Source organism: Columba livia, chromosome 6 (genome assembly GCF_036013475.1).
Source record: "Columba livia isolate bColLiv1 breed racing homer chromosome 6, bColLiv1.pat.W.v2, whole genome shotgun sequence".
Lineage (NCBI taxonomy): Eukaryota > Metazoa > Chordata > Aves > Columbiformes > Columbidae > Columba > Columba livia.
The window spans coordinates 24,835,020-24,860,604 of NC_088607.1; the positions used below are offsets into that span (position 1 = coordinate 24,835,020).

A 25,585-nucleotide genomic window follows, 5' to 3' on the forward strand; every position below is an offset into this window, starting at 1 on the left:
ATCAATTAAACATCTTGAGTTCATTCTAGATAAATGTATGATGAGTTTGGGATCCTGGTGGTCCTTTTAAAAAACTCTAGGGTATAGGGTAAGTGTGGTTTATTAGGGAAGATTTACTCCACACTGACATTTTGCCAGCATCTATAGCATTCCTGGTCTGTCAGGCAAACAATGGGTATTTTAAATATTAATTTAATGCCAGATGAATGACTTTCAAGTTCACTTAAAAGTATACTGGTATAGTTCAGAGATACTCAGTTAAATATCTGCAATGTAATGTACTGGGCAAGAAAAAATGTACAACAAAAAAAGCATACACCATCACTTACACTGTCACTAATGTCTGTGTTTTCAGAAGTCTTGCAAGTGTGGGGGACATAGCAGAAGAAAATGAGCTCACTATAGAGTACACAAGGTTGACATTACTGGGTTTCTGGATTCACATTGCTAGATTTGTGACTTTTGTTGAACTTAGGATTTGGAACAGATGTCTGTAATCCAACCTAGTAAAAATGAATACTGAATTCTCAGTGTTTGTTGCCCCAAAATAGTAGTTTTTTGGTAATACTTTTCAATGAAATTCATTGCTCTATCCATATAATGTAATTGTGTTTAATACATCAGTAAACTAAGGTGTAGTTTGAAATATTTTTCCCGAGATCAAAAAGCAGAACTGGCTTCCTATCCATGTTACTTTGATATTCTTTCTTTGTATAATGAAACTTCAGTTTTATTGTTCACTTGAGATGACAGATAAAAATGCAGAAAATGAATTCTATGTGGCAGCATTCTTGACTATTACAATGAAGTTTCATAACTTCAAGCTTCTGTGCTTATTTACATAGGCATATATGCCATTCACCTGTTGACTAAATTAAAATGAGAGGAACATATTGTTATTGTTATACATGCCCTAAAGCAAATATTTGCATCTCATCAACTCCAATTATTTTAAACTAGCCCGGGTAAGGCACTACATATTCTAAATACAAAGTGTACTGTAAGGAGTTGTCTGACATTAGCAGAGGTTCAGGAAGGTTCAGTTAGTCTAAACCAACAGCTAATCTCAAAGCAGCACCTACATATGTTGATGCACTGTGTAACAATTCAAGTGTAATACTCAAACATTTCTTAACATATAGAAAAATCAATGTGATGCCTTGCAGGAAGGTAAATCTGGATTGATTACATGAAGTTTAATAGGAATTGCTATGTTGAGAGAGAGAAGACATTCAGGCATGACTGTTTATTCGTCAGTTACTTCTTCCTTGACGTCCCTGAGGTGAGAACTAGAGGTGTCCTCTTTGACAACTCTTCCCTCTGTGCTATACTTTTCTAACATGGAAGTACTCAGAATTAAAAAAAAAAAAAAAAAAAAAAATCAGCCTTAAGTTTAGCCTCTTTTCTTGGCCTTTGTCACCGTAGACTACATACAACTCCAAACTAAAATAATTAGCATAATTCTGTTGCTTCCGCAATTAGGCAGTGATGTTAGTTGACATGTTTTAGGGATATTGAGCTACATTCTGCCAGATCTAGAGGTTGAAGGCACTGCAACTGTAGAAGCTGGAAAAGCCCTTTCCCTACAAATGTGCTTCAAGATATTCTATGTGGCACTTTAAGTACACATCTTCATAAAAGCATACCATTTTCTGAATAGTATCTTTTCTCATGCCTTCCCCACTCTTTTATTCAGTATTTTTGATCCTTTTTTTCTTCTCTAAGTAGTGATATTTCATATTATTAGAAAATGCTATTCTCAGTTTTACATTAATAAATCAAGACAGAAGAACAGGAAAAAAAATAAAGGATAGCTTTGCTGGTAGATATTCAAGTCTGGTTTACAAGGAGGACAACTATGGTAAGAAATGTTCAGCTGCTCTAAGCCTGATAGATGTTGGTTCATGTAAAACAGCCTGGTTTTACAGACTGCTGACTTGCAGTGATTGGTAAAACATGCAAAAGTCTAAAATTGTACTAATCATTTTATTAGTCTTTAGGAGGTATCATTAGGCCAGCCTTCACTGGTTTCCAACCCTTTTTCTCTCTCTTTATTCTGTAATTCAAATTATGGCAACTATAGCCAGAAGCCAAGATTTAAATACGTTTATTCTTAGCTCATCTGAATTTTGCACTGTGCAACTGCACAATTACCCCTTACTGTAAATTTAGTTGTAGCTCACTAGAGCATGATCTACAAAGAAATTATACTATGGCCATTTCATTTATTTTACTACAGATTTCATATTAAACCAAGAAATGAAAGCAGTAGTAAAATAATGTACCAAGTCAGGCACCTGTCACAAATTCATTAATACAAACCAAATAAAATACCCTCCCTCCCAAACCCCAGTCCAACTCAGACATAATGGTCCCAATTCTGACTTATGTCATGTGCCAACCAGGATTAACTCTGGGAGCCATACACTGCTATGAAACCAATGCAAATGAGAAAAGAATCAGGTCTATTGCTGATGCAACAGAATGCTGTCACTGGAGAAAGCCCTCCCACTGCTAGACAAATGTTAAAGCAAAGCTAAGACACTTATTAGCAAAGGAGGCAAATTTATCCTGGAATAATGGCTTAATTTGGGTTTCACACCATGACTGATGTGGATGTCACCATTGATTCAGATGGATGGGTGCAGCCAAATGATAGTTTTTCTTTATTTGCCATCAATGAGTGAAAAGATTCCAGTTTTTAGGATGGACTGCTCTGGCATTGCAACCGATCAGAAAATTATCATCCACAAGAAAGAAAGGACAGGTGAATAGGAAGCTGTAACTTGTCACCTTCTGCTAAATAGGGTTGCTTCTTCCTGTGCTAATATGTTTAGTTCTCCTCAGGAAAAACTCATCTATCCATGATTTTGATTGGCACAAAAATCAGACTCCTCTCATTACCTCTTGCCAGTTTGGAACTGGGGGACACTGAAAAGCTGAACTAGCTAATATCCATTTCCTTTGGAATAATAATACACTGAAATTAATTAGAGAGTGATCTTGTACTTGCTCTGTGGGAGGGTACATGGCCTGGATATGCCAGTACCTATAAAAAACTGATCTACAGAATGTCTTTGGAAAGGTACTGCTGTACTTAAAGTAGCGAGACACTTTCCAGTGATAGCAGTGAATCCTTTTTGTTGACTGTAAAATTGTAACTGAAGAAATATTTGTTTGCTGCTGCCATTAACTGAACCCCACACTGGATGTGGCATCCTATAATTGGCATCCGGAATAAGAGTATGAAATAGGTGTAGTCTAAATACAGAAAAAAAAAAAAAAAGGAAATGTATCTTAGACACTGAAACTGGGTAAACTGCAAGGAAATTCTGCAACAGATATCTGAGCTAGCAGTGCCACCTAGCCTGTGCTCTGAAATTGTAGTGCAGCTCTTTCAGCTGTTTCAGGGTTGCTTTCCCGTTGGTTCAATCATTTTTTGAATATAATTACCAGAGTGCTTATGTTTTGCAGTTAATGCTGTCAAGCCTTTTAAACTAATTGGTCATTTACAGAAAATTTAACTGAAAATTAGCACATCTTTTAATAACATTGCTTTAACTTTAATAACGCTTTGCCTTTCATTTATAATTACTCTAAAATTGTCTTTTTCCAAGTCATATCTGCCATTTTTTGTGTTTCCTAGTGGTTTGTTTATTCATTTCTTTTAAGACCCTTCTTCCACTGCATGCAGTTTTTAACATAGCTTTCAAACAAATATTTTAACTTGCTTTTCTTTTTAAATTGGAGGAATTCTGTTGAATTAATCATGTATACCCAAACCTGGGGAATGACTGAGCTAACATCAGTTACTTATACCAATAACAAAAATTCATTTGAGACAGAATCAACAGCAGAAAAGAAACAACAGAGTTTCACAGTATTTGAAAATATATTGATTCTCAAAATATTGTCCAGACTTTGAAGAAGTTTGGGACACTTTCGGTTAAAAGATGCTGCTTGCTAATTCCCTGAACAGACTTGCACCAAAAAAAAAAATCAAACCTCTCATGTTTCAAAATATCCACATCATAGATTAGAGCAGTTTCTTTTCTGTATGAAGACTGCGAGGATCCCTGAAGGAAAACTCTTGAGTAAGGGATATACCAAAAAGTTTCTTTTAACTGTTTTAACTATTTTCTTCCATTCTGTGCTTTCACTTATAAGAAGAAGTAGAATTTAGTATTATAGAACAAAAATCAAGACTTAACGTTCTAGCACAATTCTGTAATCTTTTTTCTGGAGATCCTTGCTTCTAATGGCATCACTCTGGCAGTATAACAAGTCTATTGTCAGGGCTATGCATGGGAGCGATGCCAACCTGCCAGAACTTTTGTCGTTCTCATAACTTCAGTGCCAAAAGAAGTAACAGAGAAGCTTTGGCTCTCAGGCCAACTTTTCAAACCTTCAAACACACTGTGTTGTTAAAACTGATTTCCTTGCACACACAGGATTTTCTGGAATAACTATCCCAACAAGACCCAGAAAAAGAGAACGTACTTCTCCTCGAAAAAAAATTTGTTTCTTTTCAGCTATCCTATGTCAAGTAACTTTTTTATAGCTGACAATAACCTTTTTACAAAAACACTCAAATTATCTAAAAGATGCTTCCAATATGATGCTTTTTAATTGTGTTCAATTTGGTGATGAGAATGTGCTTTGCTTTTTCAGGAGTGGTGACACCTTGAGACTGACAGACTACGTGTATTCTTTCCCTGGGTTTGCATATGTTATGACAAAACAAATATTAACATATCATTCAAGTGTCTGATGGCAGTAGATGTCTCTTTAAAGACATAATAATGATTAGCTGGCGTGATTTAAAATAGCCACTGCCACACTTAAAACATGAACCATGCCTACAGTCTTCACACAGAGTACAATAATGCACTTTAACTGAAGCCTGGAGAAAACCACCGTTACCAAGTCATCAAAAAGACAATGCAGTTTTTGAGCTCGTTATTCTCTTCTGAGCAATGATCTTCAAACTGCTACACTGTGAATCATAGGCTTGTGGAATATATTGTCTTTGCTGTAGAGGACAAACTGTGTGTAGATAGCCTGTAGATGGCATTTTGAAAAGTAAACTTCATGAAGCCTTTTATCTTTGAAATAAGAAAGAGACAGAAAATTTCAAATTTAAAATGTCTGATGCCATCATCTTAAATGATGAAATAACACTAACTAGCAGAAAGTAATGATATTCAGCATTCAGATTCGAATCAGAAAGTGACAACGCATTTTCTAATCTGCTATTCATGAGTAAGGTTTCCTTTACTATTTCTATATTAATAAAATGGTATAAAATAAAATAATAAGTTAACAATTATTAATACTGTTTAATTGTTGTTATTCAGTAACTGAATACTTCAGCAAATTATTTTAAATCCCGGGAATTTGCATTCCAGGGATATGAACAGAGATCATAAGCTGGAATTTTTCTATAAAAAATAAGTATTAAAAGGATCAAGTAATAGACTATATCTTTGTCTCAAAGTGAGCTGGCACCAGCCAGAACAGTGTGAATTATTTCTTTCTTGCAGAATTCCTGTGCAATTAACAGGATGAAAGTGTGACTGCAGATCTCAATTTAGTTAGGAATTTGGGTTCGGTTTCCCAGTACTGGGTTGAAGCTAGGCAGAATAAATAGACACTGGTTCCTAAAAACAATTTACTCTTAAAAAAAAAAAAAAAAAAAGAGAGGGAGAGATAATATAGTGGAAGTAGATTAGTTTGTGTGAGAAATGCTCTTTTCCTTTGAGAAGTGAAAGGAGCATACATTCTTCCCAGGAGAACAGGGATAGCAAAGGCAAAACACCTCACACATCTCACACGTTCTGAAGGGTCAAGAAGAATTCTACTTTTCCAGTTCTTTACTAGGCTTTTGAGGAATAAAAGATAAAATAATGCTGCCACTGATCAGCAAAGTGGTGAAAGAAAAAACAGGATGGTGAACAATTCTAACTGACTGAATCCATGGCTTGTCTTCTTGATTAGTATTTTTTCTAAGTTAGGATTTTCTACTCTTGTTATCACATTTACTTCTCTGGCTTCAGGCTGTACTGTCCTTGACATATAATATGACCTCTTAGATGTGAAAATGTTATAAAAAAAACTTTGTTGAAGACAGGATTTGCAGAGAGGCATGTTGTCAAAAACTAAAAGCTAATAAAATCTAGCAATAGCTAAAAATATTGCGAGGATTATTTGATGAGTTCCAAGTAAAAACTACTGAACAGTCATGTTTCACATATTTCTTATTGCCTCATTATTACCTGCATGATATACCTTTACGCAAGAAAGCAATGGTGTCCACAACATTTTGCTTTCTTTTTGTGGTGATGCCAGTGGCAATCAGAAGAATTAACCATACTTTTTCCAAGATTCTGGAAGTGCCCTATGGCACGATTCATTCAGGGACATTGATTTAGATAATGTGAGGAGATGAACAGCTCTCAGTATAAATTTGGAACCTTCATATTAAATTATTGCCATTTACAATATGAAACCATTAAATATTTTATACATGGAGATTTTAATTAGATAAGGCACAGGATTTGTGTGTTTGCTTAGGCTTTCTGAATTTGTCACATCTGCAAAATACGGCCAATGGCTTTCAAGAAAAGTATTCTCTGAGTTTATTGCATACTACTAGGCTGCATTAGAATAAAATTTTATCAGTGTACACTGACATTATTCATCTGTGGATAGAACATACGAAGAATATAGCAGCGGATACAAATACAAAATACAGATACATAAATATGAAATACGAATAAAATATCAAATAATAAAGATCACAGTGAATTTTTCTTAGAGGTAAAAAGCTTCATTCTGAATTTAGGTGAAGGTCAGACTTGGCTCCTTTAGGGAAATCTCTTTGCTCATTTCCAATATTAGATGGGGTTTAGATGATTCCCAGAACTGTGGAACTTTATTCCATGTGGAAGTCAGAAAGCCTATGCTCAGATTTTAAAAAGACTATGTCCTTGCTACATGTAGCAGAGCTTAAGGTCCCTCTGAAAGAAGTGCAGCTCGCTCAGAGCAAGACTGGTCTGAAAACCTAATCTTTATGAAGCAAGGGAGGATGAAAAGGAGTGAGGTGTTTGCTTCAAAACTGTACTTTGGCTGCAAACCAAAACCCAAACGTAGACATAACCAAAGACTACCATCTGTAGTTTCTGGCATGCACTTTTATGTTTTGGTTCACAAGACAACTCAAGTGAAAAAGAGATTATGACCTCTCTTCACACAATTAGAGTTCATCTGATGTGTACAATGGCTTTTGTCTAGTTCTGTCAGTGTCCCCTACTGCTCAGACTCAGAATATTTTTCATGGCTACAGGAAATTAAAAGCTTAAAACATGGTTGGTGCTGTCTGACAGGAAGAGCGAGCACAGGGACTGACACACTGAATTTGCAGCTGCGTTTCAGGAGAGAGATACAACATTCTTTGGAAAATATCATCTGGACATAAGACCCTCTGCTTTTAAAAATGTGGACTTATGGTAATCCTATACATCTCAGTTGTTTTAAGGTCTTTGTGTCCAACTAAAAAATAACCTAGCTTAGGCCCTGAAATTCTCTTGACATCTAAGAGAAGTGTGTCTTCTGCTGATTACCTGTGGAAAAGGGGCTACACTTTCGTACACTTTCATAGACTTTCACAATAAGTCCGATGGAACTGAATGAAAAAGGTTTTGTTTGCTTACTGCGCTCATGAGAGAGTCCAGCACACTGACAGCAAATGCAGTTCCACATGCAAAGGGCTGCGTGAGATACAGTTCTGTGTCTGGGTCATCGTCGTCATCTTGGTCCAAGAACTGAACATTTGAATCATTTACTGAAAATAATAATAATAATAATAATAAAATCGTAAGGTGCTTCTGGGTCACCAGCATATTACCTTACACATTACACAGTCAGAAAGAAAAAGAAACAGCATATGTCTGGAAACACAGACTTGTGTCTTTGACGTCACTGAAAATGAAGTCAAGATGGATGTGAAAATGTGCATTTAAAAATCTGTTGATCATTATATTGCTTGTAAGAGGTGACTTTCTTGCTCTTGAGAGATGACTATCCCTTTGTCATAAAAGTAGCTTTGTGGCACCAGCTGCCTGCACTCAAAATGAGATACACAATGCTCTTTTATATATTGAGACAATCTTGGTATTGGTTAGGTACAGTGGCTAAGGCTGTATGCATGTGCAGTGAAATGTTATCACAAGATACCAAGTCAGAACCCCATCGTAAAAATAAAGACTGTCCCTAAAACTCTGATGTAGCCCACAGGCATGTTCTGTGATTCTTACTGGAGTGCTGTTAATGCACTTATAGCTCAAAAGAGGATAAACTGTCCCTTTAACATGCATCTATCTGAATGAATAAGCAATACTCCAGCTATTCTCTTACAGCACTGCCTTTTGTTCAGATATTTGTCTCCATAACTTCACTCCCTTAGCCACAAACTCTATATTAGGCAGTGTGAAAAAGAATCTACATCAGGCTGTTTTAAAGGAAAAAACCCAAATAAAGTAATATTTTTCATATAGACTTTCTCTGGCATTTCATTGTCACAGTTAAGCTCTCTGCCTCCACCTCATTCCACTAAAAATAGTTGTTTTCTTGAGATCAGTGTATCAAGTGGTTCATATTTCATGAAATATTTCAGTTCCATATTAGTCGTCCTCAGGCATGAAAGCACAGACTTCTTAGCTATGCCATTGAAATACCCTTTAACTTACTAAATGACAAATAAATTTCAGTTCCCATGCAAGTAAGGGAAATTCAATTTTTTTTTCAGCATTTGAAACTGCACATATTGACTATGTTCCTATTCCCTATGTGAACACATCTCCCAAGCTAACCCAGCAAGCTTTGAAAGCAGCATGAGAACTACTGTTAGCTTGATCAGGTTTCAGCTCCGGACTTGTTAGGCTAGAAATTCTTCTGCCTGCTATTCTGATCTTCCTTCCTGTATAGTTTCATTTTCCATCCGCTCCTTTTCCAACCTGTATATACTATCGCGCTCGCCATGCTTAGCTTATAAAACATGAATAACTATAGATAAAGCCTCACAATAGCTGTCTAAAAGAGATGAGAATTGCTACCCTGTTGAGCCCGTACCTGGTCATGATCATTCAGTCAGGACCTGCCTTCCCACTCCCTGATGTAACCATGAAAACATAACATCTCATCATTGTAAACAGAGAAGTGTTCTGCCTTGGGAGCCAGGAGAATTTCATCCTAGCAAACACCAATATCCACAATACTCCTTTCTTTGTACAATGGCTACCAATTTATTATCCAGATTATTGAGCAAAATAGCATTTGAAAGCCTGATGTACCATTTCAAAATGTACTTTTTGAAAAGCTTGTGCCTTGGTTTAATTTAACATTTGAGAGTAGGCACTATCGACAGTAGCATTCTTTTTCCACTTACATCTGGCAGACTAATACCTAACTTTGACGCCAGCTTGCTAGCTGTGCCTGGTGTCAGTTTCCAAGGTACTACAAATCTAAGGCAAATTCTGCAAGTACAGGTTTATCCTCAATATCTTTATCTTCCTGATGAAAGTTAGCATGCTAGCATTTCTACAGAAGGTCCCTGGGCTGGCAGAGGTAGGTTCAAACGCCTGGTGCTGTGCCGTAGGAAAAGCTCGTCAAACACTGCTCACAAAAGCTGGTGAGACCTCTCTTTATTGAGAGGGATCAATGCAAAAGCTTGGCTGCTTTTTTACAGCTTCAAAACCTGAGCTTCTGAGACAAGGCCTACTCCTGAAAGTAAACAAATAGCTTAAGGGAAAGTATGATGCTGGGGTTTCTTTTCTGATATCATTTAATTCTTCTTTGACTTCCTGTGAGAACTGCTAAGGCATGTCCACCAAATTGGCAATAGGCTGAAATAACAAAAAGAGAGAGAGAGAGAAAAGGAGAGAAAAAATTGGGTATAGAGCCCAGAAGGTGGGGACCCAGGCCAAAGAAAATGAGTTGGTGAGAAGGTGCTATGAAAACAGCCGGTAGGTCAGACGGGTGTGATCAAAGGTTTACTGATGCTGCGTGAAAAAAAAAAAAAAAAAAAAAAATCATTAAGAAAGGCCAGAACAGGACAGTCAATTTCAACCAAAAGTACAAATAAAACACATTCAAAGCAGTGCCATGAGGGTAGCCCCTCTGATACAGCCAGATAAATAAAGAGAAAGCTGATGACAGTAAGAACAACAACAACAGAAAATAAGACAGTGATGTGAAGGAAAAAGGCACTTCTTACCCAGTTCAGTTATCATTAGAATGTGGGTTCCACTGTTTTTTTCCTGACTGATTGAAACCAAAGGCAGAAGTTTGCCAGGCTTAGCTAATAAGTAAAGTATTTAGGGGGAAAAGAAAGTACAGAAAGAGAATAAAGTAAGGGAAAAAGACAGGTAAGGCTCTAAAAAATAAAACTGAAAAGGAAAATAAAAGGACAAAGGACCACAAATCAAGTTTGTATTTGCCATGAAAAAAACAGAACAGCTTCTGCACTTCACATCACACCACTTGACAACATAAATACCCACAGCTAGAGTGGAAATCAGAGTCTGGTTACCTACCATCATCATATTCTCAGGAGTAAAATGTCTCATACTATTATACAGAGTTTGGTTACACATGATTAAACAGTTCTGGACCATGAAGAAATAAACAAATGGCCTCTTATTATTGATTAAATGTACAGGAAATGTCTGCTCATACTTACTGTGGTTTTTTTCTCTTCTAACCTTAGCCCAAAGATCCCTGCTTATTTGTTATGCTATGTAAAAAGCATCTTATCTGATAGAGTGTTTATTTAAGAAAATGGAGAAAACCCAAAGGAGAGAGACAAATACATTTCAGTTATTCAAATAAAGTGAAACAACTGTAACTAATCTTTCTTTAGAGAGAGTAATTCACAACAGTTATCAGAAGAGAAAACATACCAGTGTAAGATACAGTATCAGTAATTTTCCCGAGACTGCATAACAAGGGAAGTGGGAAAAAGATATGGGAATGTACATGAAAGGATAAATGTTAGCTTTTGTTACCTAGTTCTGTTATAATAGGGATGTTGGCTCCTGTTGTAATGGAGGGTTGACGTAACAAGCCATGGACTGGACTGTTGTCTGGAGATGACCTATCCATGCCAGGGGGGGTAAAGCCTAAAAGAAAGAGAAAAAAAAGCGAGAGAGAAAGTTTACATTGGACAAACTATATTTAAAAAATCACCATCAACAGGCAACCCCTTACCTCTCTCTCTCTCCCTAGCCCCACCCACCTTGAACAGTATGATAAAAAAATTGCCATTAAAACAAAAATAGACTCAATTTTCAACAATTACTTCTTAAAAGCATAATCCTTCACAAATATGCATTTCTACTGTAAGATATTTTGTAGCTAATGGAGGAACAGAAATTTATTTTATCTGAGGTAGCCTCTGCATCAAAACATGCAAAATGGAAGGAGTAATGCTTACTTAAATAAAAATTAAAAAATAAAGACTTCAGTGTTAGAGAGATTTAATTTTGTCCTATGGGTATTTCAAATAATTCCGAAACAAACACCTTTCCTTAAACCTCAATTAACATTTTAAAGAGTATTGTTTGTAAACACTAATACAACCACAAGTAACAAATTGTTTCCATTAGCAGGTTTTAGGTTTGATCAACACACAGGATTTCAAATTTTCTGTTTTCCAGGAGCAGTACAACCCACATAAAGTAGTTAGTTAGTTGGTTTGGTTTTTGGTTTGGCTGGTTGGTTTTGTTTGTTCTGGTGGTTTTTTGTATGTTTAGGTTTTTTTGCTGGTTGTGTTTGTTTGCTTGTTTTCCAGATGTACTATTCACAATATGTGTTTTTATAAGTATTACAACTATAAGAATAATGGGACTGAAGGGCTCATTCTAACAGAAGAAAAACAAAGATGAGATGGAAGAAAAAAGACACAGGCTTTCAAATGGTATGTAAGAGGAATGCTTGAAAAGAAACCAGAAAGAGTTTTATACCTTTGGGGATGTAAAGGAAACAACAGTGGGAGAGGAAACATATTGGCAGGCACTCAAAGAAAAAGAAGATCTGGAGAGCAGCAAGGTGTTTTCAGCCTGATTTTCTACACAGTTTGAAATTGAGCTCTTGACACTGAGCATTGTCTAATCTTTCTGTGTGTGTGTGTAAATAAAAAAATACTCAGGCAAAGTTCTTTGGAGTTTGATTGTAAGTACTGAAAAATAGGCAGTTAAATAAAAGCCCACACAACTGCTGGACTGGAAATTCACAGTTGAGACTAATGCATTCCATCTCCCTTGTCCATTAAAGTTATGGAAAGCATGGGCATGTTCATTTAAGGTCATTATTGTAGAAGTGATGGTGAATACAGGGTTTGACTTCAGGGTTTCATGCAGACCAATGTCAAGGCAGCATTTTTAAACAAATATATTTCTGCAAGGAATAGGATTGAGCCAAGGTAATTTTAAAACACGTTTCTGAGAAAACATTCATGTTTTTGCCACATTATGCCCAAGTTCTTTGACTTAACATCTGACCATCCAGGGGTAGGCTTTTGATCCTCTGTCATTACTGGTCTGAACTAGTTTTGAATTCTCCATATATTAATTCTAAATTAATCACAACCAAATTAATTCCTGATGTAACTTCATTATCTTCTTGCAGTGTGGAAAGTGTTTCACTGTGTTAATTTCATTGATATGTTCATCTGGTACTGAATTCAGAAGAAGATGAAATTATATTACCTGCTTTACCTTTCTTCAGTTTGGGGACTAATGTGCAAACCAGGAAGTCTCTAACCTAAACTGTAGTTGTTAACCTGTGGTACTGGATTTATATTGTCTTTCTGAGGGATTTATGGTTCTTTTCAAGTGATAACAGTCTGTGATTCTGTGATAATTACCATCACTCTTAAACTGTCCCTAAACACGACAAACTATAAGGACCGCTAGATCTGAACTTCTTGATTTAATTGGATTTGAATTTTTATTTGACATTCAGTTTATTTCTCCCTGTGTTCTGTCTATATCACATACGGAATATATAAGTAATAAAACTAGAATCCCTGAGAAGAGAGACTTACTTGTCCCTCCAGAAGGTACCATTATGAATTTCCTTCTGACTATCACATGAAGTTAGATACAACATGGGGATTGTAAGGACAAGATAAGTAAAAATGGAGTGAAAAATCTGTGAAAAAATTCCTTAGAAGAAGTGGATGTTGTATCTTCAACAGGCTTGCAAGACAAAATTATCGCCATAGGCAAACCTAAGAGAGCAAAGCAATTCTATTTAATATTACGAAGGTATAGAAAATCTTTAGGAAGTGGATTTCTTAGAGGCTATTGGAAATATTGGCAACGTTAACAGCCAGTCATTTAATACTACTCATTGTGCTGAAACTAATTCAATAAGATCGGCATGGTGACAGTAAGTTGCATTCCCAACTGGTATGGGCTTGCAGATGTTTCCTTGTGTCTGGCACTGTGACTGAGAGCCATACTGGGTCTTTGAATGCTTACTTCTACATAACAGAGCTGAGGATTTCTGAGACTCACAAAGTGAATCAATGGAGTTCCTCCGGGCACCACCTCATGAGTTAGAGGTAACTCTGACACTCACAACAGCACGAAAATTAAAGTGGGACTCCAAAGGGAGGGAAGGCCATCTGAGGAGAGGTGGCTATCAGTGAGACACCTCCTTCTGCAGCAGGCTCCAGGGTTTAAGTTTTGCATTCTGTTATGCTACAGAAAAGGCTAGACATGACTTTTGTCATGCTACATTAAAAAAAGCTCAAGTAGCTCTAGACTCCTTGAGCAAAGTGGCAGGCCCAGTTGGGTCCTCTCCAGAAATAAAAGTCGAAGTGGCAACAGCAAGACCTTTTACACTCACTTATGTGAGAGCAGAGAAAACTAATCCTGTTCCCATGCACTCGAGGGGTTGCACATCTGGGAGCATTCCTAGAGGCCTTGGTTCTCCCTTTTTCCTGAAGGCTTTTCTCTCTCTATCTCAGGATACACTCCTTAAAATATCTTTCAGCGAATCAGGCTCTTCAGAAGGTAACAGCACATTGGTATTTTTCTACCAGCTAAAAACATGCTGAAGAAAGTTGGCATAACTGAGTCTAAATGTGTAAGTCCTTCTTGCCCTCCCTCTACTGCAATGTGCACACACACAGAGTCATGCAAGTGCACACTCTCCTTCGAAGGCTATTTGTAGCCACCTCTCTAACCCTTCAAATATTTGTCTTCCTAGGATGATGTTAGAAGCTTGAAGTAAATGTGTCATTTCTATTAGACACAGAGTGTCGGGAGATCTGTAATTGCATACTGCACATATAGTACATTCAGTCTGGAATGCAGGAGGCATGTTAAAGGGATTTTGTTTTCTCCTTGAACGAAAAGCAGACTCATGCCTTAATATTTTTCATTCTATGATCTTGGAAGATGTGAGAAATATCTGTTATCTTTATTTAATTTCCTTGTCTGTGCTTAATTCTAATACTTCTAAAAATCTACTTTTAAAAAATATAAAAATCTTGGAATATTTTCAGGAAAGGAAAACTGGAAGTACTTGGTGATTTTGTGTGGCTGTATTTGGAGTCACAGGGCATCATACACCTTCAGGCCACACTCCTGCTCTCAAGCCAAAATGTAAATTCTATAGATAGACTCTCTATTTTTTTCCCTCCAGAAGAGAGGGGGAAAAAAAAGTGCAGGAAAACTAACCTGCTTTATCAGAACTTTCATTTAAAGGCATGAAAAACTACAAGTGACAGCTGTGCAGATTCAGTGAATGTGACATTTCTGAATTTCTTCAACTTGACAAGTAAACACCTTAAATCGGTAATGCTATATGCATAATACATGACCTGTATTTTGACATCCATCATCAAATGCTGACTTGAGAAAATACAGGTTTGTACGTCAAGGAATAGCACCCATAAAGCAGGGAGAAATTCAGGTCACAGGGTATTAGGAAAACTCTATTTCATTACAGAAACTGAAACAAGCTAAGGCATCAGATTTAAGATCCATTTTCAGCTGTGAAAAGATTCAATTCCTCTGCACAGAGCATTCATTTAGAAATGACATGCTTTCCTCACAGCCTCTTTTCATTCTCCTTTTCATATTCCATTTTCTCCTTCAGTCACCAAACCTTGTTCCATTAACGCTCATAAAAATCGTAAAACAAGGCTGATAGTTGTGATCTTCTTATAACCACAGTGTCTCCTTCTTCAACAAACAACTGATGGAGCTGTGGCTACCATTGCTTAACAGGATCAACCTCTAGAGTAAAATCTGCATGGCCTGTACAAGCCTGAGCACAGTCCCTGCATAAAGAACTACAGTGGCAGTGAGGGGCTTCTGGAGAAGGGAATTCCCTTTGCCAACAGTTAGGAGGTAAGGTGCAGCACAATCATATCGGTTCCTCCAGCCACTGCATCTGGTTCTTAGTTGCTGTACTGGGTGAGTGATTGCCTTTACATCACTTTTTTTTTTTTTTCCTGCTTCTTCACTCATTAAACTGTCTTTATCTCAACCCATGAACTTTTTTCTTACTTTTGCCCTTCTGCTTCTCTCCAACGTTCCACTGGGGGGAACTGAGCAAGAGACTGGGTCAGCCCTCTGCCAGTCAGGGTCAACCCATCACCATTTGCTATCGTGATAACGACCTCAACATCAAATTGAGAAAATGGTTTGGACTTCAACAGGAGGTACCAAGTGCCTGTGCCTGTCTCAAACAAGATACTGCCAGTGGATTAGATATATAATGCATCTGAGAGGAACACAGGCTCTGGGTTTCTAACATGCCCAAAATCAGTGAGGACAGGCAGCTGCCCTCCTTATTGGAGTGGCAGGGAATCCCATAGCCTAACTCAGCTATCTGCTCTGAAGCAATTTAAGCTTCCTGCAATTCTCTGCAGAAAGCAGCTAGTTCAATGTCTTGATTCTGTGCAAAGAAATATCTCCCAGCTCCCTCTGGGATACTATTGCTTGCAAAAGTAGGTGAAACAACTGAACAAATGCATTAGAGGCAAGGTCCAATGTCTTGAAGATGTTCCCATCTTTGTGGAAGGAGAACCTCAGGGAAACTTTCTCCCCACAAGGACGCAAGCTCTTTTTCCCAAGACTTACTGGCGATTTTCTAAGAGTTACTGAGCTGTCCTGCTCAGAGCTCAGCAGGGCCAGCTGGCTATGAGACACCCTTGTCTCTTACAAAATCCCACCTACAAAGTGATGAGCAGTATTATGTTTCCATAAGACCTGTGCCTTCTGAGCCAGGCTGATCCATGGTCCTCTGAGGAACTCAGACGGACACTAACTATGGCTCAGCAGTAACATACACGTATTCTGGGAGCCACAGTGACACTGTGATGAAGTTCAAAATTAAGGAATGCTGGCAGGGCTTAACTGATTTCTGCCCACTGAAAGCACCAGCAATAATTACAGTTTGCACTGCTCACATGTTTTTCGGAGCAACTAGCCTGATGGCCAAGTGATCTGCTGTTTGTGCACTTGACTACGTGATGTCCCGTTGTCCTGGTTTTGTTAAAAACAAGTTTCTCTTTCAGTGAATTTTGCCTGTCATCTAAAGCTTCATGTTAACTGCATTTTCCTGGAGAACCAGACACATGTTTTGGCAAACCTAGCAATGGAATACAAACTTATTGATAAGCATGGATGGACATCTCTCAAGAGGGGCAACGAGAAACCGGTGACCAAGAAACTGACCAACTGTGTATAACATTCCATTCACGTGAATACTTCATATAAAAGTGGGAGATCATGAGGATCTCGTTCCTTTTGCCCTTTTTCCCTTTTGCCTTTGCTTTTTCCCTTCTGCTTACGGCCGACATTAGGAGAGGACCTTGCTAGTTGTCCCTGCAAACTGAGGCCTAGTGAGAGACTGAATCCAGCTCCGGTTGGCTGCAGAGTCTAATCCAGGACTTTGGTTGCCAGCTCTGCAGTTGCTGAGACTTTCAAGATTGGTTTTGTATATTTTGTATTATTTTTCTCTATTCTTATTAGTAGTATTAGTAAAACATTGTTAATTTTTCCAACTCTCTTCTCTCTGTCCTTCTTTCTCCCCGATCACCTGTCCTGAGTGGGAAGGGGGGAGAGGGAGGGGCAAAAAGTGGGAAGTGAGGGGGAGAGGGGGTTAACAATACATCTGCCAGGGTTTTATTGTCACCCCACAATCTTAACCCTCGATACCCATGAAATGCAGGAAGGCTTGCTCTGCATAGCAGTAAATATCTCCTTTTAGTTTGCTGAGGGGTCAGTAAAGGTTTACTGGGGTTTTGATGTAGAAACAAATTTGGCTTTTGGATGTGCACTGCTTCTGTTCCACTGACTTCACTGAGAGCCAGATGGGCATATTCTCAAACCAGATTTTTATGTTACATTTATAAAATATCTTCTGTTCTAAAGGATTATAATGGATACTTTATGATCCTCTTCCTCTTTCCTCCTGCTCCTTTCCTCTTTGTCTCTCTTCCCTTTCAAAGATTTATGTTTTACTAGACTGGAACTCTGTGCAGGCAGAATGCAGTTTCCCAAACTGAAAATCCACTTGGCAGACCCAAAGGTTGTGGCCTTGTCATTAAAGTGCCGTGTAAATTGATAGTGCCTTTTAAATAATGCTGTTCTAGGGAAAGGTGCCATGGGATTCACTGGGTAATGTATAGACTAAAGTCCTCAAAAATATGATTTTAAAAGCACACATACTATAAACTAGTTCTGGCTCATCTAAGATGCATGAAACAACAATCATATTTTGAGTATATATGAATAACACACAGGTGGTGAACTGCCAAACATGTCCCTGACAAATTATCATGCAGGAATAAGGATTTTCATTAAGAAGAGCCAGACAAAAAGAAATCATTCTCTTACAAAAAGACCTCACAGCTACATCCCTTTGCTACTGTTTGCTGACAATGTCCATTAATATTCCACTGAATTCAATTGAATGATAGACTTTATCTGTTATTCTCCCAAGTACAGCCACTTGGGTATACCTGGAAAGTTCAGCAGCAGTCATGCAGCTAAAGAGCTGCTGACATTCATGGGAATCTCTTACAGCCATTCAATTTAGAAACAATTCTAGCTTCAATGTCCCATGTGGTCTGAGACAGAGAGTTGTAGTCTGGCCTCAGAACATGGAAATCCTAAATTCTGTTTTCAGTTCTGACTGAAATTTCAGTTCTGAATTTTTGCCTGAAGACCTAATAATCTCTTGGAGACTATCTCTAGAGCTCTGGAAAAGCAGAGGAATGTGCAAGTCCAGATGTGGCTGCAAAAGCTCTCTCAGAGACTGTAGCACCTTCAAGGATGCTCTGGGTCCAAACATAGGCCAAGCTAATTCTGCAGAGAGTAGATGGTGAAGAAGGATATACTTCTCAATTGTAACGTCCCTCCAACGCTTTGAGACTGGAAAAACCCCTGGAACACTGAACACTGAGAGACACTGCTATGGAGAACAAGCTGCCACCTTGCTCCCAAGAAAATGGCTCTTCTTTAACATTTATTCATTCCCATGCTGCTAAATTACAGAAACCTATAGTGAAACTTTCCAAATCCCAGCTCTAATAAAGGTGCAGTGGGACTGATGTGAGTTTCTGCTCCCAAAGTGTGAGGAAGCATTCCTGGGTGGATTAGTGATCCCATGTGCTGATAGTGTAAAGGATTTCTAGGTCTATTGGTTCTTGCACCGCTCTAGTGAGGCAGGATTAAGCTGTAAACACAAAGATCAAGAGAAGGATTGGAGTTTCATCGTCTTGAGGTCTAGCGTAGAATGATACCACATTGTTGTTTCCATTTTCAATTGTGAACAATATATTAGAAATAGCATTATATTTTAAGCACAGTGTGGAACCATGTATAACTTAGAGAGGTTTGTTCACAGGTACTTATAGAAGTCTCCTCCCAGTTTAAGCATCATTGTCAGTTTCATTATCAAATACACACAAAAAAAAATCAACATGAAGTCCATCTCTAACTGCCCAGGGTTTTTTTCCACAAAATCTCATATGGTAATTATCCAAAACGTAGTTCTGCCAAGATTCACCACAAGCTTACACAACCCAAAGGTACCAGAACAAATGGGCTTTCTTTACTAATGTTTTGCAGGATGTAGCCTTGATGCTCTCTCCTTGCTGTTTTGTTTGCTTTAAGTAAGATAATACATAGTTACTAGCCATTGCACTGCCCTCATGTCTGCTAGAACAGAACCTTTATTACTCTAGACAGTAAATATTCCTGGCCCAGTATTAGTCTGACATGAACTTCTCACTGTCAGTGGAATCAAGCACGATTTTACTGAATTTATTTTTATATTGGGCAAAGGGAATATAGAAACCTCAAAATTTCCTTTGTTGAGTCTTCATCCTTATTTTTTGAGTGCTATACCAATTTTTTAAACCTCTAAGCAAGTTTTTCCCTAGGTTACTGATTTCTTTGTCCTGACACACACTTTTTAATTTTATTTGGTTTGGGTTTGTTGTTACTGTTGTGGTTTTGGTTTTGATTTGGTTTTGTTTTGTTTTCAGCCAATAAAGTCAAGGTTTAACTAGATCTCCTGTTATGCAATGCAGCCATCTTGTTTTATAAACATCTGTCTTGGGAACATAAAATGTACTTCAGGAGTACATCAGTGACTTCTTATTCAGTCTCTAGTGTAGGAGCAAATGATTCTGGATGTGTAAAACTCAGGAAAATAATTTCTTATTTTTTTAAAGCACTGTATGGCACAAAAAAGAGTGACTCACAGAAACCTAGGAGGGTCATGAAGACAGGCATAATGGTGACAAATAAAGAAAATTGCTTGGGGCTTTCAGACTACAAAGAAGGGAAATCAAATACTAAACTCAGACACTCAGCAGCTTCTCCATTGCGCAAGGAGAAGAAGGGGTGGGCCATCAGGAATTTATTGCCTGGTAGCACCATCTATTTTTTTAAGCCATCTCCAGAAATAGAGGAATGTTTGGGTAATCCACATGGCACAAAACACAGTAAAATACAAGGACTTCTAGAATGCACAGGACATCAGTTTTCAAACTACTTCACACATACCCACTGCATGCGATGGGTTCACTTTAATTTTATGCTATGTTTTTACAAACTGGTCAGAAAATATTTTAACTCCTGCCAACATACCATATGTTTTGTATTTGTTAAATTCTTGTTTTGTTTTGTAATTGTAATCTCATCTTTGGTTTTCCATCTACTTCTTCCCCACCTCCACCCTGCCTTTCTCTGTTGTCATGAACTTGCTTTTCCAAAGCCTAGTCCTGTTGGGAAAGAATTTAGTTTTCTCACATTGTTCTTCTAGTGGAAATTTATTTCTCGGTAACAAGTGACTATGCATTCTTTCTGGTGGATTGCACCTCTAGGTATAGCACCTATTCCTAATACTACTCTCCAGGTGCTAGAGTAGTTTTGTTACTTCTCACAGACTTCTTTTTCTTATTTGGTTCAGAAAGAACCACTAGAACTAGGCAAATGTTCAGATAGAGAGAAGAAATAGTAACATGTTCATCCAGCAATTATTACGGAACACACTTTAATTCATAATAACATCAGAAATTATAATTTCTATGTTCTTCAGCCACTTTAATTACAAACTTAATTTTCAATTATCTCTACTCTCCATTTACCGTTTAATAGTTTTCTACACTAGCTACCTCTATGGCACGAAGTTGGTAGCATCTCAGTGTAGCACAGGTTTGCAGCTATAAGAATTTAGTATTAAGTGATGCCAAATTCTTTTCAGCTTAGTCATTAATCAACATTGCATATTTAGGCCGCAGGCAAAAATAAATAAATATGCTGAATAAAACTTATCAAATAAATTAAGCTATATTACCTATTTCAGAGAGACAGGTATTCAATAACTACAAATAAAATTGAGAGTTTATCGTTAAAAATGATATATTGGCATGTTAGGCAAGACTCTACGTTATGTCATTATATCCTACATTATATAAAATAAAGTAAATTTTTCCTTAGTGAAAAAGGAAGAGCAAACCCGGATGCTACAGCAAGCAATCAATAAAAATATTTAGATAAATAAAATAAGAATGCTGTCCATTGCATGATTGGCAACTACTGAAATATAAATTAAACAAATTTCCCATTGCTGCTTATGGGAAAATTATGCAGATTAGAATTTGATTAGGTTTATATCATGAGACTCAATTTGGACTTTTAATCTATTAAGCTCCAATAAATGAGGCATCTGAATAGCTCCCCTGAGCAGCAACAGTAATAACCACAGCAGTCATTTTTTGCAAAATGTATTCTGACAATTTCTTTAGCAGATGATTCCATGTCTGTAAGTACAATTACTTTGTAACTTCTACAAAAATTTCAGGTGTATGCCGTGAGGAAATTGGTCCATACAAAACACTTAAACAGACATTTTGTGATAATCAACATCTATCACTCTCTTCTAGCAGTATTGTTTTTCCATCAACTTGGACTTACAGTCAACTTCATGGTCTGTGTGGGCTAAATAGTGCCAGCAGACTTGTAAATTACTCAAGCTGGAACTGAGCTGGAAACCTATGGTAAAATGTCATTAAGTTCTCTACAGGCTGGGTCAAAACCAAAATCCCACTTTCAAGGCTGTCTTGGGGATCACAGATTTAACTCTGAAGCCTAAAGCCTCATTTTATCAAAGAAATATAAATTGGATTCTCAGAGCTGAGCTCTGAGACAGGTTGGATTCAGATCAAGACCACCTCTAATTTCTCTGGCAGGTATGCTCCATAGGCCTTCTGCAAATTTTCTTCTGTCTAATCTATTTGCAATTATCCAACAGCTCTTCCTCCATCTTACTCCATATTGTAAAAAAGCAACACTTGACAAAGCCTGCCTACTAGAGAGCATATTGTGCCCATGTGCAACCCTGCCAGATTTCACCAAATCCTGTCACAACTTTCTAGTGGACAGGTTGTCATAAAAACACAGTCAATTGACAGCATGCAGGTGATTCCGAAAGATTAAATTTGTATTTTAAAAACTACAGGGCTTGATTAAATGCTTAATGGATCATGGATCATGGATCAATGGATCATGGGATTTGTGTTCATGTGTGAATATATTTCTTAAAAAGAGGCTTAGCAGATGGTTTCTTTCTGGCATTCATGCTTTCAGCATATCACTGAAAACATTCTCCACAAGCCAAAATTTTTTTACCAGAACTCCAATTTGAACACCATAAACACGGGAAAAAAAATCATTGTCATGTTCTTTGTCACTCAAACACTTCCTTCTGTAACACACACCTCAGAGTAGCATGTCTGTTAAAGACATCTTAGTAGATATCATGTATGAAAACGAGTATCAAGTGGTTTTGGACTATGCCAGTCTGCATACAATTTTCCATAGGAAGCCCAATAAATCACTCACACTCAGGTGCAGCTACCACTGTGGGGAATGATAATCACCTAAAGAGTGTCTGTGTATTTCTTTAAACAAAACCCTCCTGATCCAAAGAAGGAGCTTACTACATCCCTACTGCAGTTTAATCTGAACTTTGCAAATAACGTATGGTGCCCCATTTGAATCAAGAATAAGGAAACTATCCCAAGGGACTATCGTTTCAAAACACACACATCATCCCATCAGCACAATTATTTGCACTTCTGAATTATCAGTGTTACTGGCCAGTATGAAAATCATCCCTGCCATGCACAATAAAATAATAGGAAGGTAAGTAGCTCAGAAAGTACTTCCATTAAATTAAATGTCAGCCCTCTGACACTGTAGTTCACAGGAATGGCTAACACAGCAAGCCAGCCTTATACTCTGTTCAGCTTGCAATGTTACCCCTGTTTTATATGTCACATATACATTACGGGACATTCTCTTTAAGTGTCAGTATAAGTCTACCAAATACTAAAATTGGATATTTTATTGCAATTTCTCTTGACTGACTAGAAATATACAGATTATGAGGATTCCCTTTTCTTTCTACTTCTCCGTTTTCACATTAAAAAAAGAAATCTACATAGAAATTGCAGTTACAAAATCAGGATGAATCTGAAGTCTCTCTCTAACTGCATATTCTTGAATGATGTACAAGAAACAATATATTAGCTACTAATGATATCTAAGGTTGTGTAGACACAACTGCCAGAAGAACAGCAGTGATACTGCTGGTAGTATCCAATCTATAAAATCTGGGAACTTCTTCAATCAGTATAGGATCCAGAATCAAGATGCCAGAAAGTTATTTATGCTCTGATGTCCATTCTGGGGGCAAGAATTTCCAAAGCATACAGTCTTCAGTGTCAATAAACAGATAATTTGCTCAAATGTATCAAGAAAAAAGGAAAAATATACACAAAAACAATGAGGTATTGCCTCCTCCTGAGAAAAAAATCACCTCTCCCTTGCTAAATTTATGCTATTTTGGCTCACAGTTTTTCTACTGTTCAGTCAATATTAACCTTAGAATTAAAAGTAACTCATTATCATGATAGAATGACTCACTATTTTATTAGAGTTTTGCTAAAATCTTTAAGGGCTTTTCCTGCCTTGAATAGTTCAAATGTCTTTTTATATTTAAAGAAGTACCATCAGAAGTGTCTCTACATCAGCTCCTTATTTTTTTTATTAATATGGGATCCAAAACCCATTACACTAGCAACCAAGCTGGTAAAGACAATTATAAAAGTAAAATGTAATGTGGTATTCTTTCAGTAGTGAAAATTGAGTGGCAACCATAAAATATATGCCATGGTATTCAGTGCACAGTACAGTCATATTTCCAGTAAGCAGCTGCTTTTTTTGTTTTGTTTTGTTTTCACCATTATGTTGACTATTTACTGTCATTCATGCATCTAAATACTACTGTTAGTAGATTTAAAAACAACATAACATCTATAAACACTTAACACGTTAACGTTCCTATCCATTATTATTTATTAGAGAATTAAATGAGTTGATAAAAAATAAAATGGTTACTTCCTGGTTTGAATTTCATTAGTGCCAATATCAGTGGATAGTTAGTGCCAATGTCCTTTCAACTAGGGGATTTGAATGTTTCTAACATTCTTTAGCCTATTTCTAGTTATTTGATAGGATTCTAAGAATAAATATTCAGGTTGCAATGTGGATTTTTGTAGGTAGTGAGTTAGTTTAAGAAGTTTGAATCTCTGGTTTTTGGCAGAAACCTGGAAGGCACAAGGTAAGGTTGCACTTCTCAAGCAAGTAAGCATCTTCCCTCTTTTGCAAGAAGAGTGTTTTGAAATGTGCATCACAAGATACTTTGCATAAGCACTTCCCCACATTTTTCTCCTGACAGACTTCCCGTTGCTTATCAAAGGGTAGCTCCTGCTTTGACTCACATGAGGGAAGCCCTATGAAGAAATGAGTCAAGAGAGTACTAGTCTTGGAAGAAAAGCTCAGGAAGGCACTGCCCCCCTTCATTGATCAGCAAGTGAGAGCTTCAGTCCCCAGCCTTTCCACTCCTGAACACCTAGTTGGAAAAACTGGGTCCTTTCTACATTGCTAGCTAACAACTTGGTCTCTCCTGTTTGACAAGAAAAAGGTTGAGGGTATTTCTTCCCTCTCATGGTATTTAGGTCTCACACTAGGCTTATCAACACCTAATAATGAAATTTTAAAACAAAAAGCCTCCAATTTTCATTAGTTTTTAGTTAAACTACTGTAGGTGCTAGACACTGAAAATAAACAAGAGTTGAGAATGGGAACACCACTTGTCACACGACCGGCTAAGAAAATGTTGTAAATTAGACTTCCAACCTGTGTTTAAAAACTCCATGAATGTCATACTTGAATAAAACCTTTTTCACAATTTTGTGGCAAAATCTCTTTTTTTTATGAACATTAAAAAAGATTTGGTAGCAAGAGGCAGGCAATGAAATCAACTAGTCTATAATAGAGTATCTGAGATGTATCTGTTTGCTTAGGTACATTTATTAAATTGGAAATAGCAAGGTTGCTAAATCAGAGTGATATGGAAAAAGCTTTTTTATATTTGTCCTCTAAGAAAGAGTTCATCAAAACATTATTTTAAGCAGCTTGTCAAACACTGATTTCAAGCCAGGGTAGATTAGATGCATCAATTCAATTGAGATTTTTAATATCTATAGCTGAATTTCTTTCTGGAAAGTTCGAAGTTACTGTTCTAGGAAGACATCATCTTCATACATGGAAAGTTAGAACGGGAACAATGCACAAATTATTGAGGATATACAACAGATAGATTTTCTAAAATACACATCTTAAAACGCTAAACAAAAGAGTACCTTTTCTGAATTTAATTTTGGTTACAGCATAATCTGGTTTTGAGCAAACTCACACTTCTGGCTAATGGAATATTTGTTCTTAAGAATATGACCTGTAACTGTAGCATTATTAATCCAATCCATCTGTCCTCAAACATAAGAAACAATTCCACCAAGGTTTTCTCATATTCCACATGACACTGCCTGATTTCAGTGCGATTTCTCTTCTTTGTTTTTATTTCAAAAATGTCTGGCTATCTTTGCTCTGACCTGGAGACTGACATGAAGTTAGCAGAAACAGGA

The 25,585-nt window shown here is 37.2% G+C and overlaps 1 protein-coding gene across 35 annotated transcripts in view; it reads right to left on the reverse strand.

The window, feature by feature from the left end:
- The window catches only part of KCNMA1 (potassium calcium-activated channel subfamily M alpha 1), a 480,013-nt gene that overhangs the window by 17,348 nt on the left and 437,080 nt on the right, over positions 1–25,585 (reverse strand). For 22 of the 35 annotated variants that reach the window (XM_065068532.1, XM_065068527.1, XM_065068526.1 and 19 more), the window contains 2 exons: positions 11,064–11,177; positions 7,713–7,843 (listed from right to left, as the gene is read on the reverse strand). In XM_065068532.1, coding sequence (XP_064924604.1) covers positions 7,713–7,843; positions 11,064–11,177 — 245 coding nt within the window. Of the gene's footprint in view, positions 1–7,712; positions 7,844–10,273; positions 10,358–11,063; positions 11,178–25,585 lie in introns of all 35 variants that reach the window. The other 13 variants (XM_065068525.1, XM_065068524.1, XM_065068523.1 and 10 more) reach the window with 1 other exon arrangement.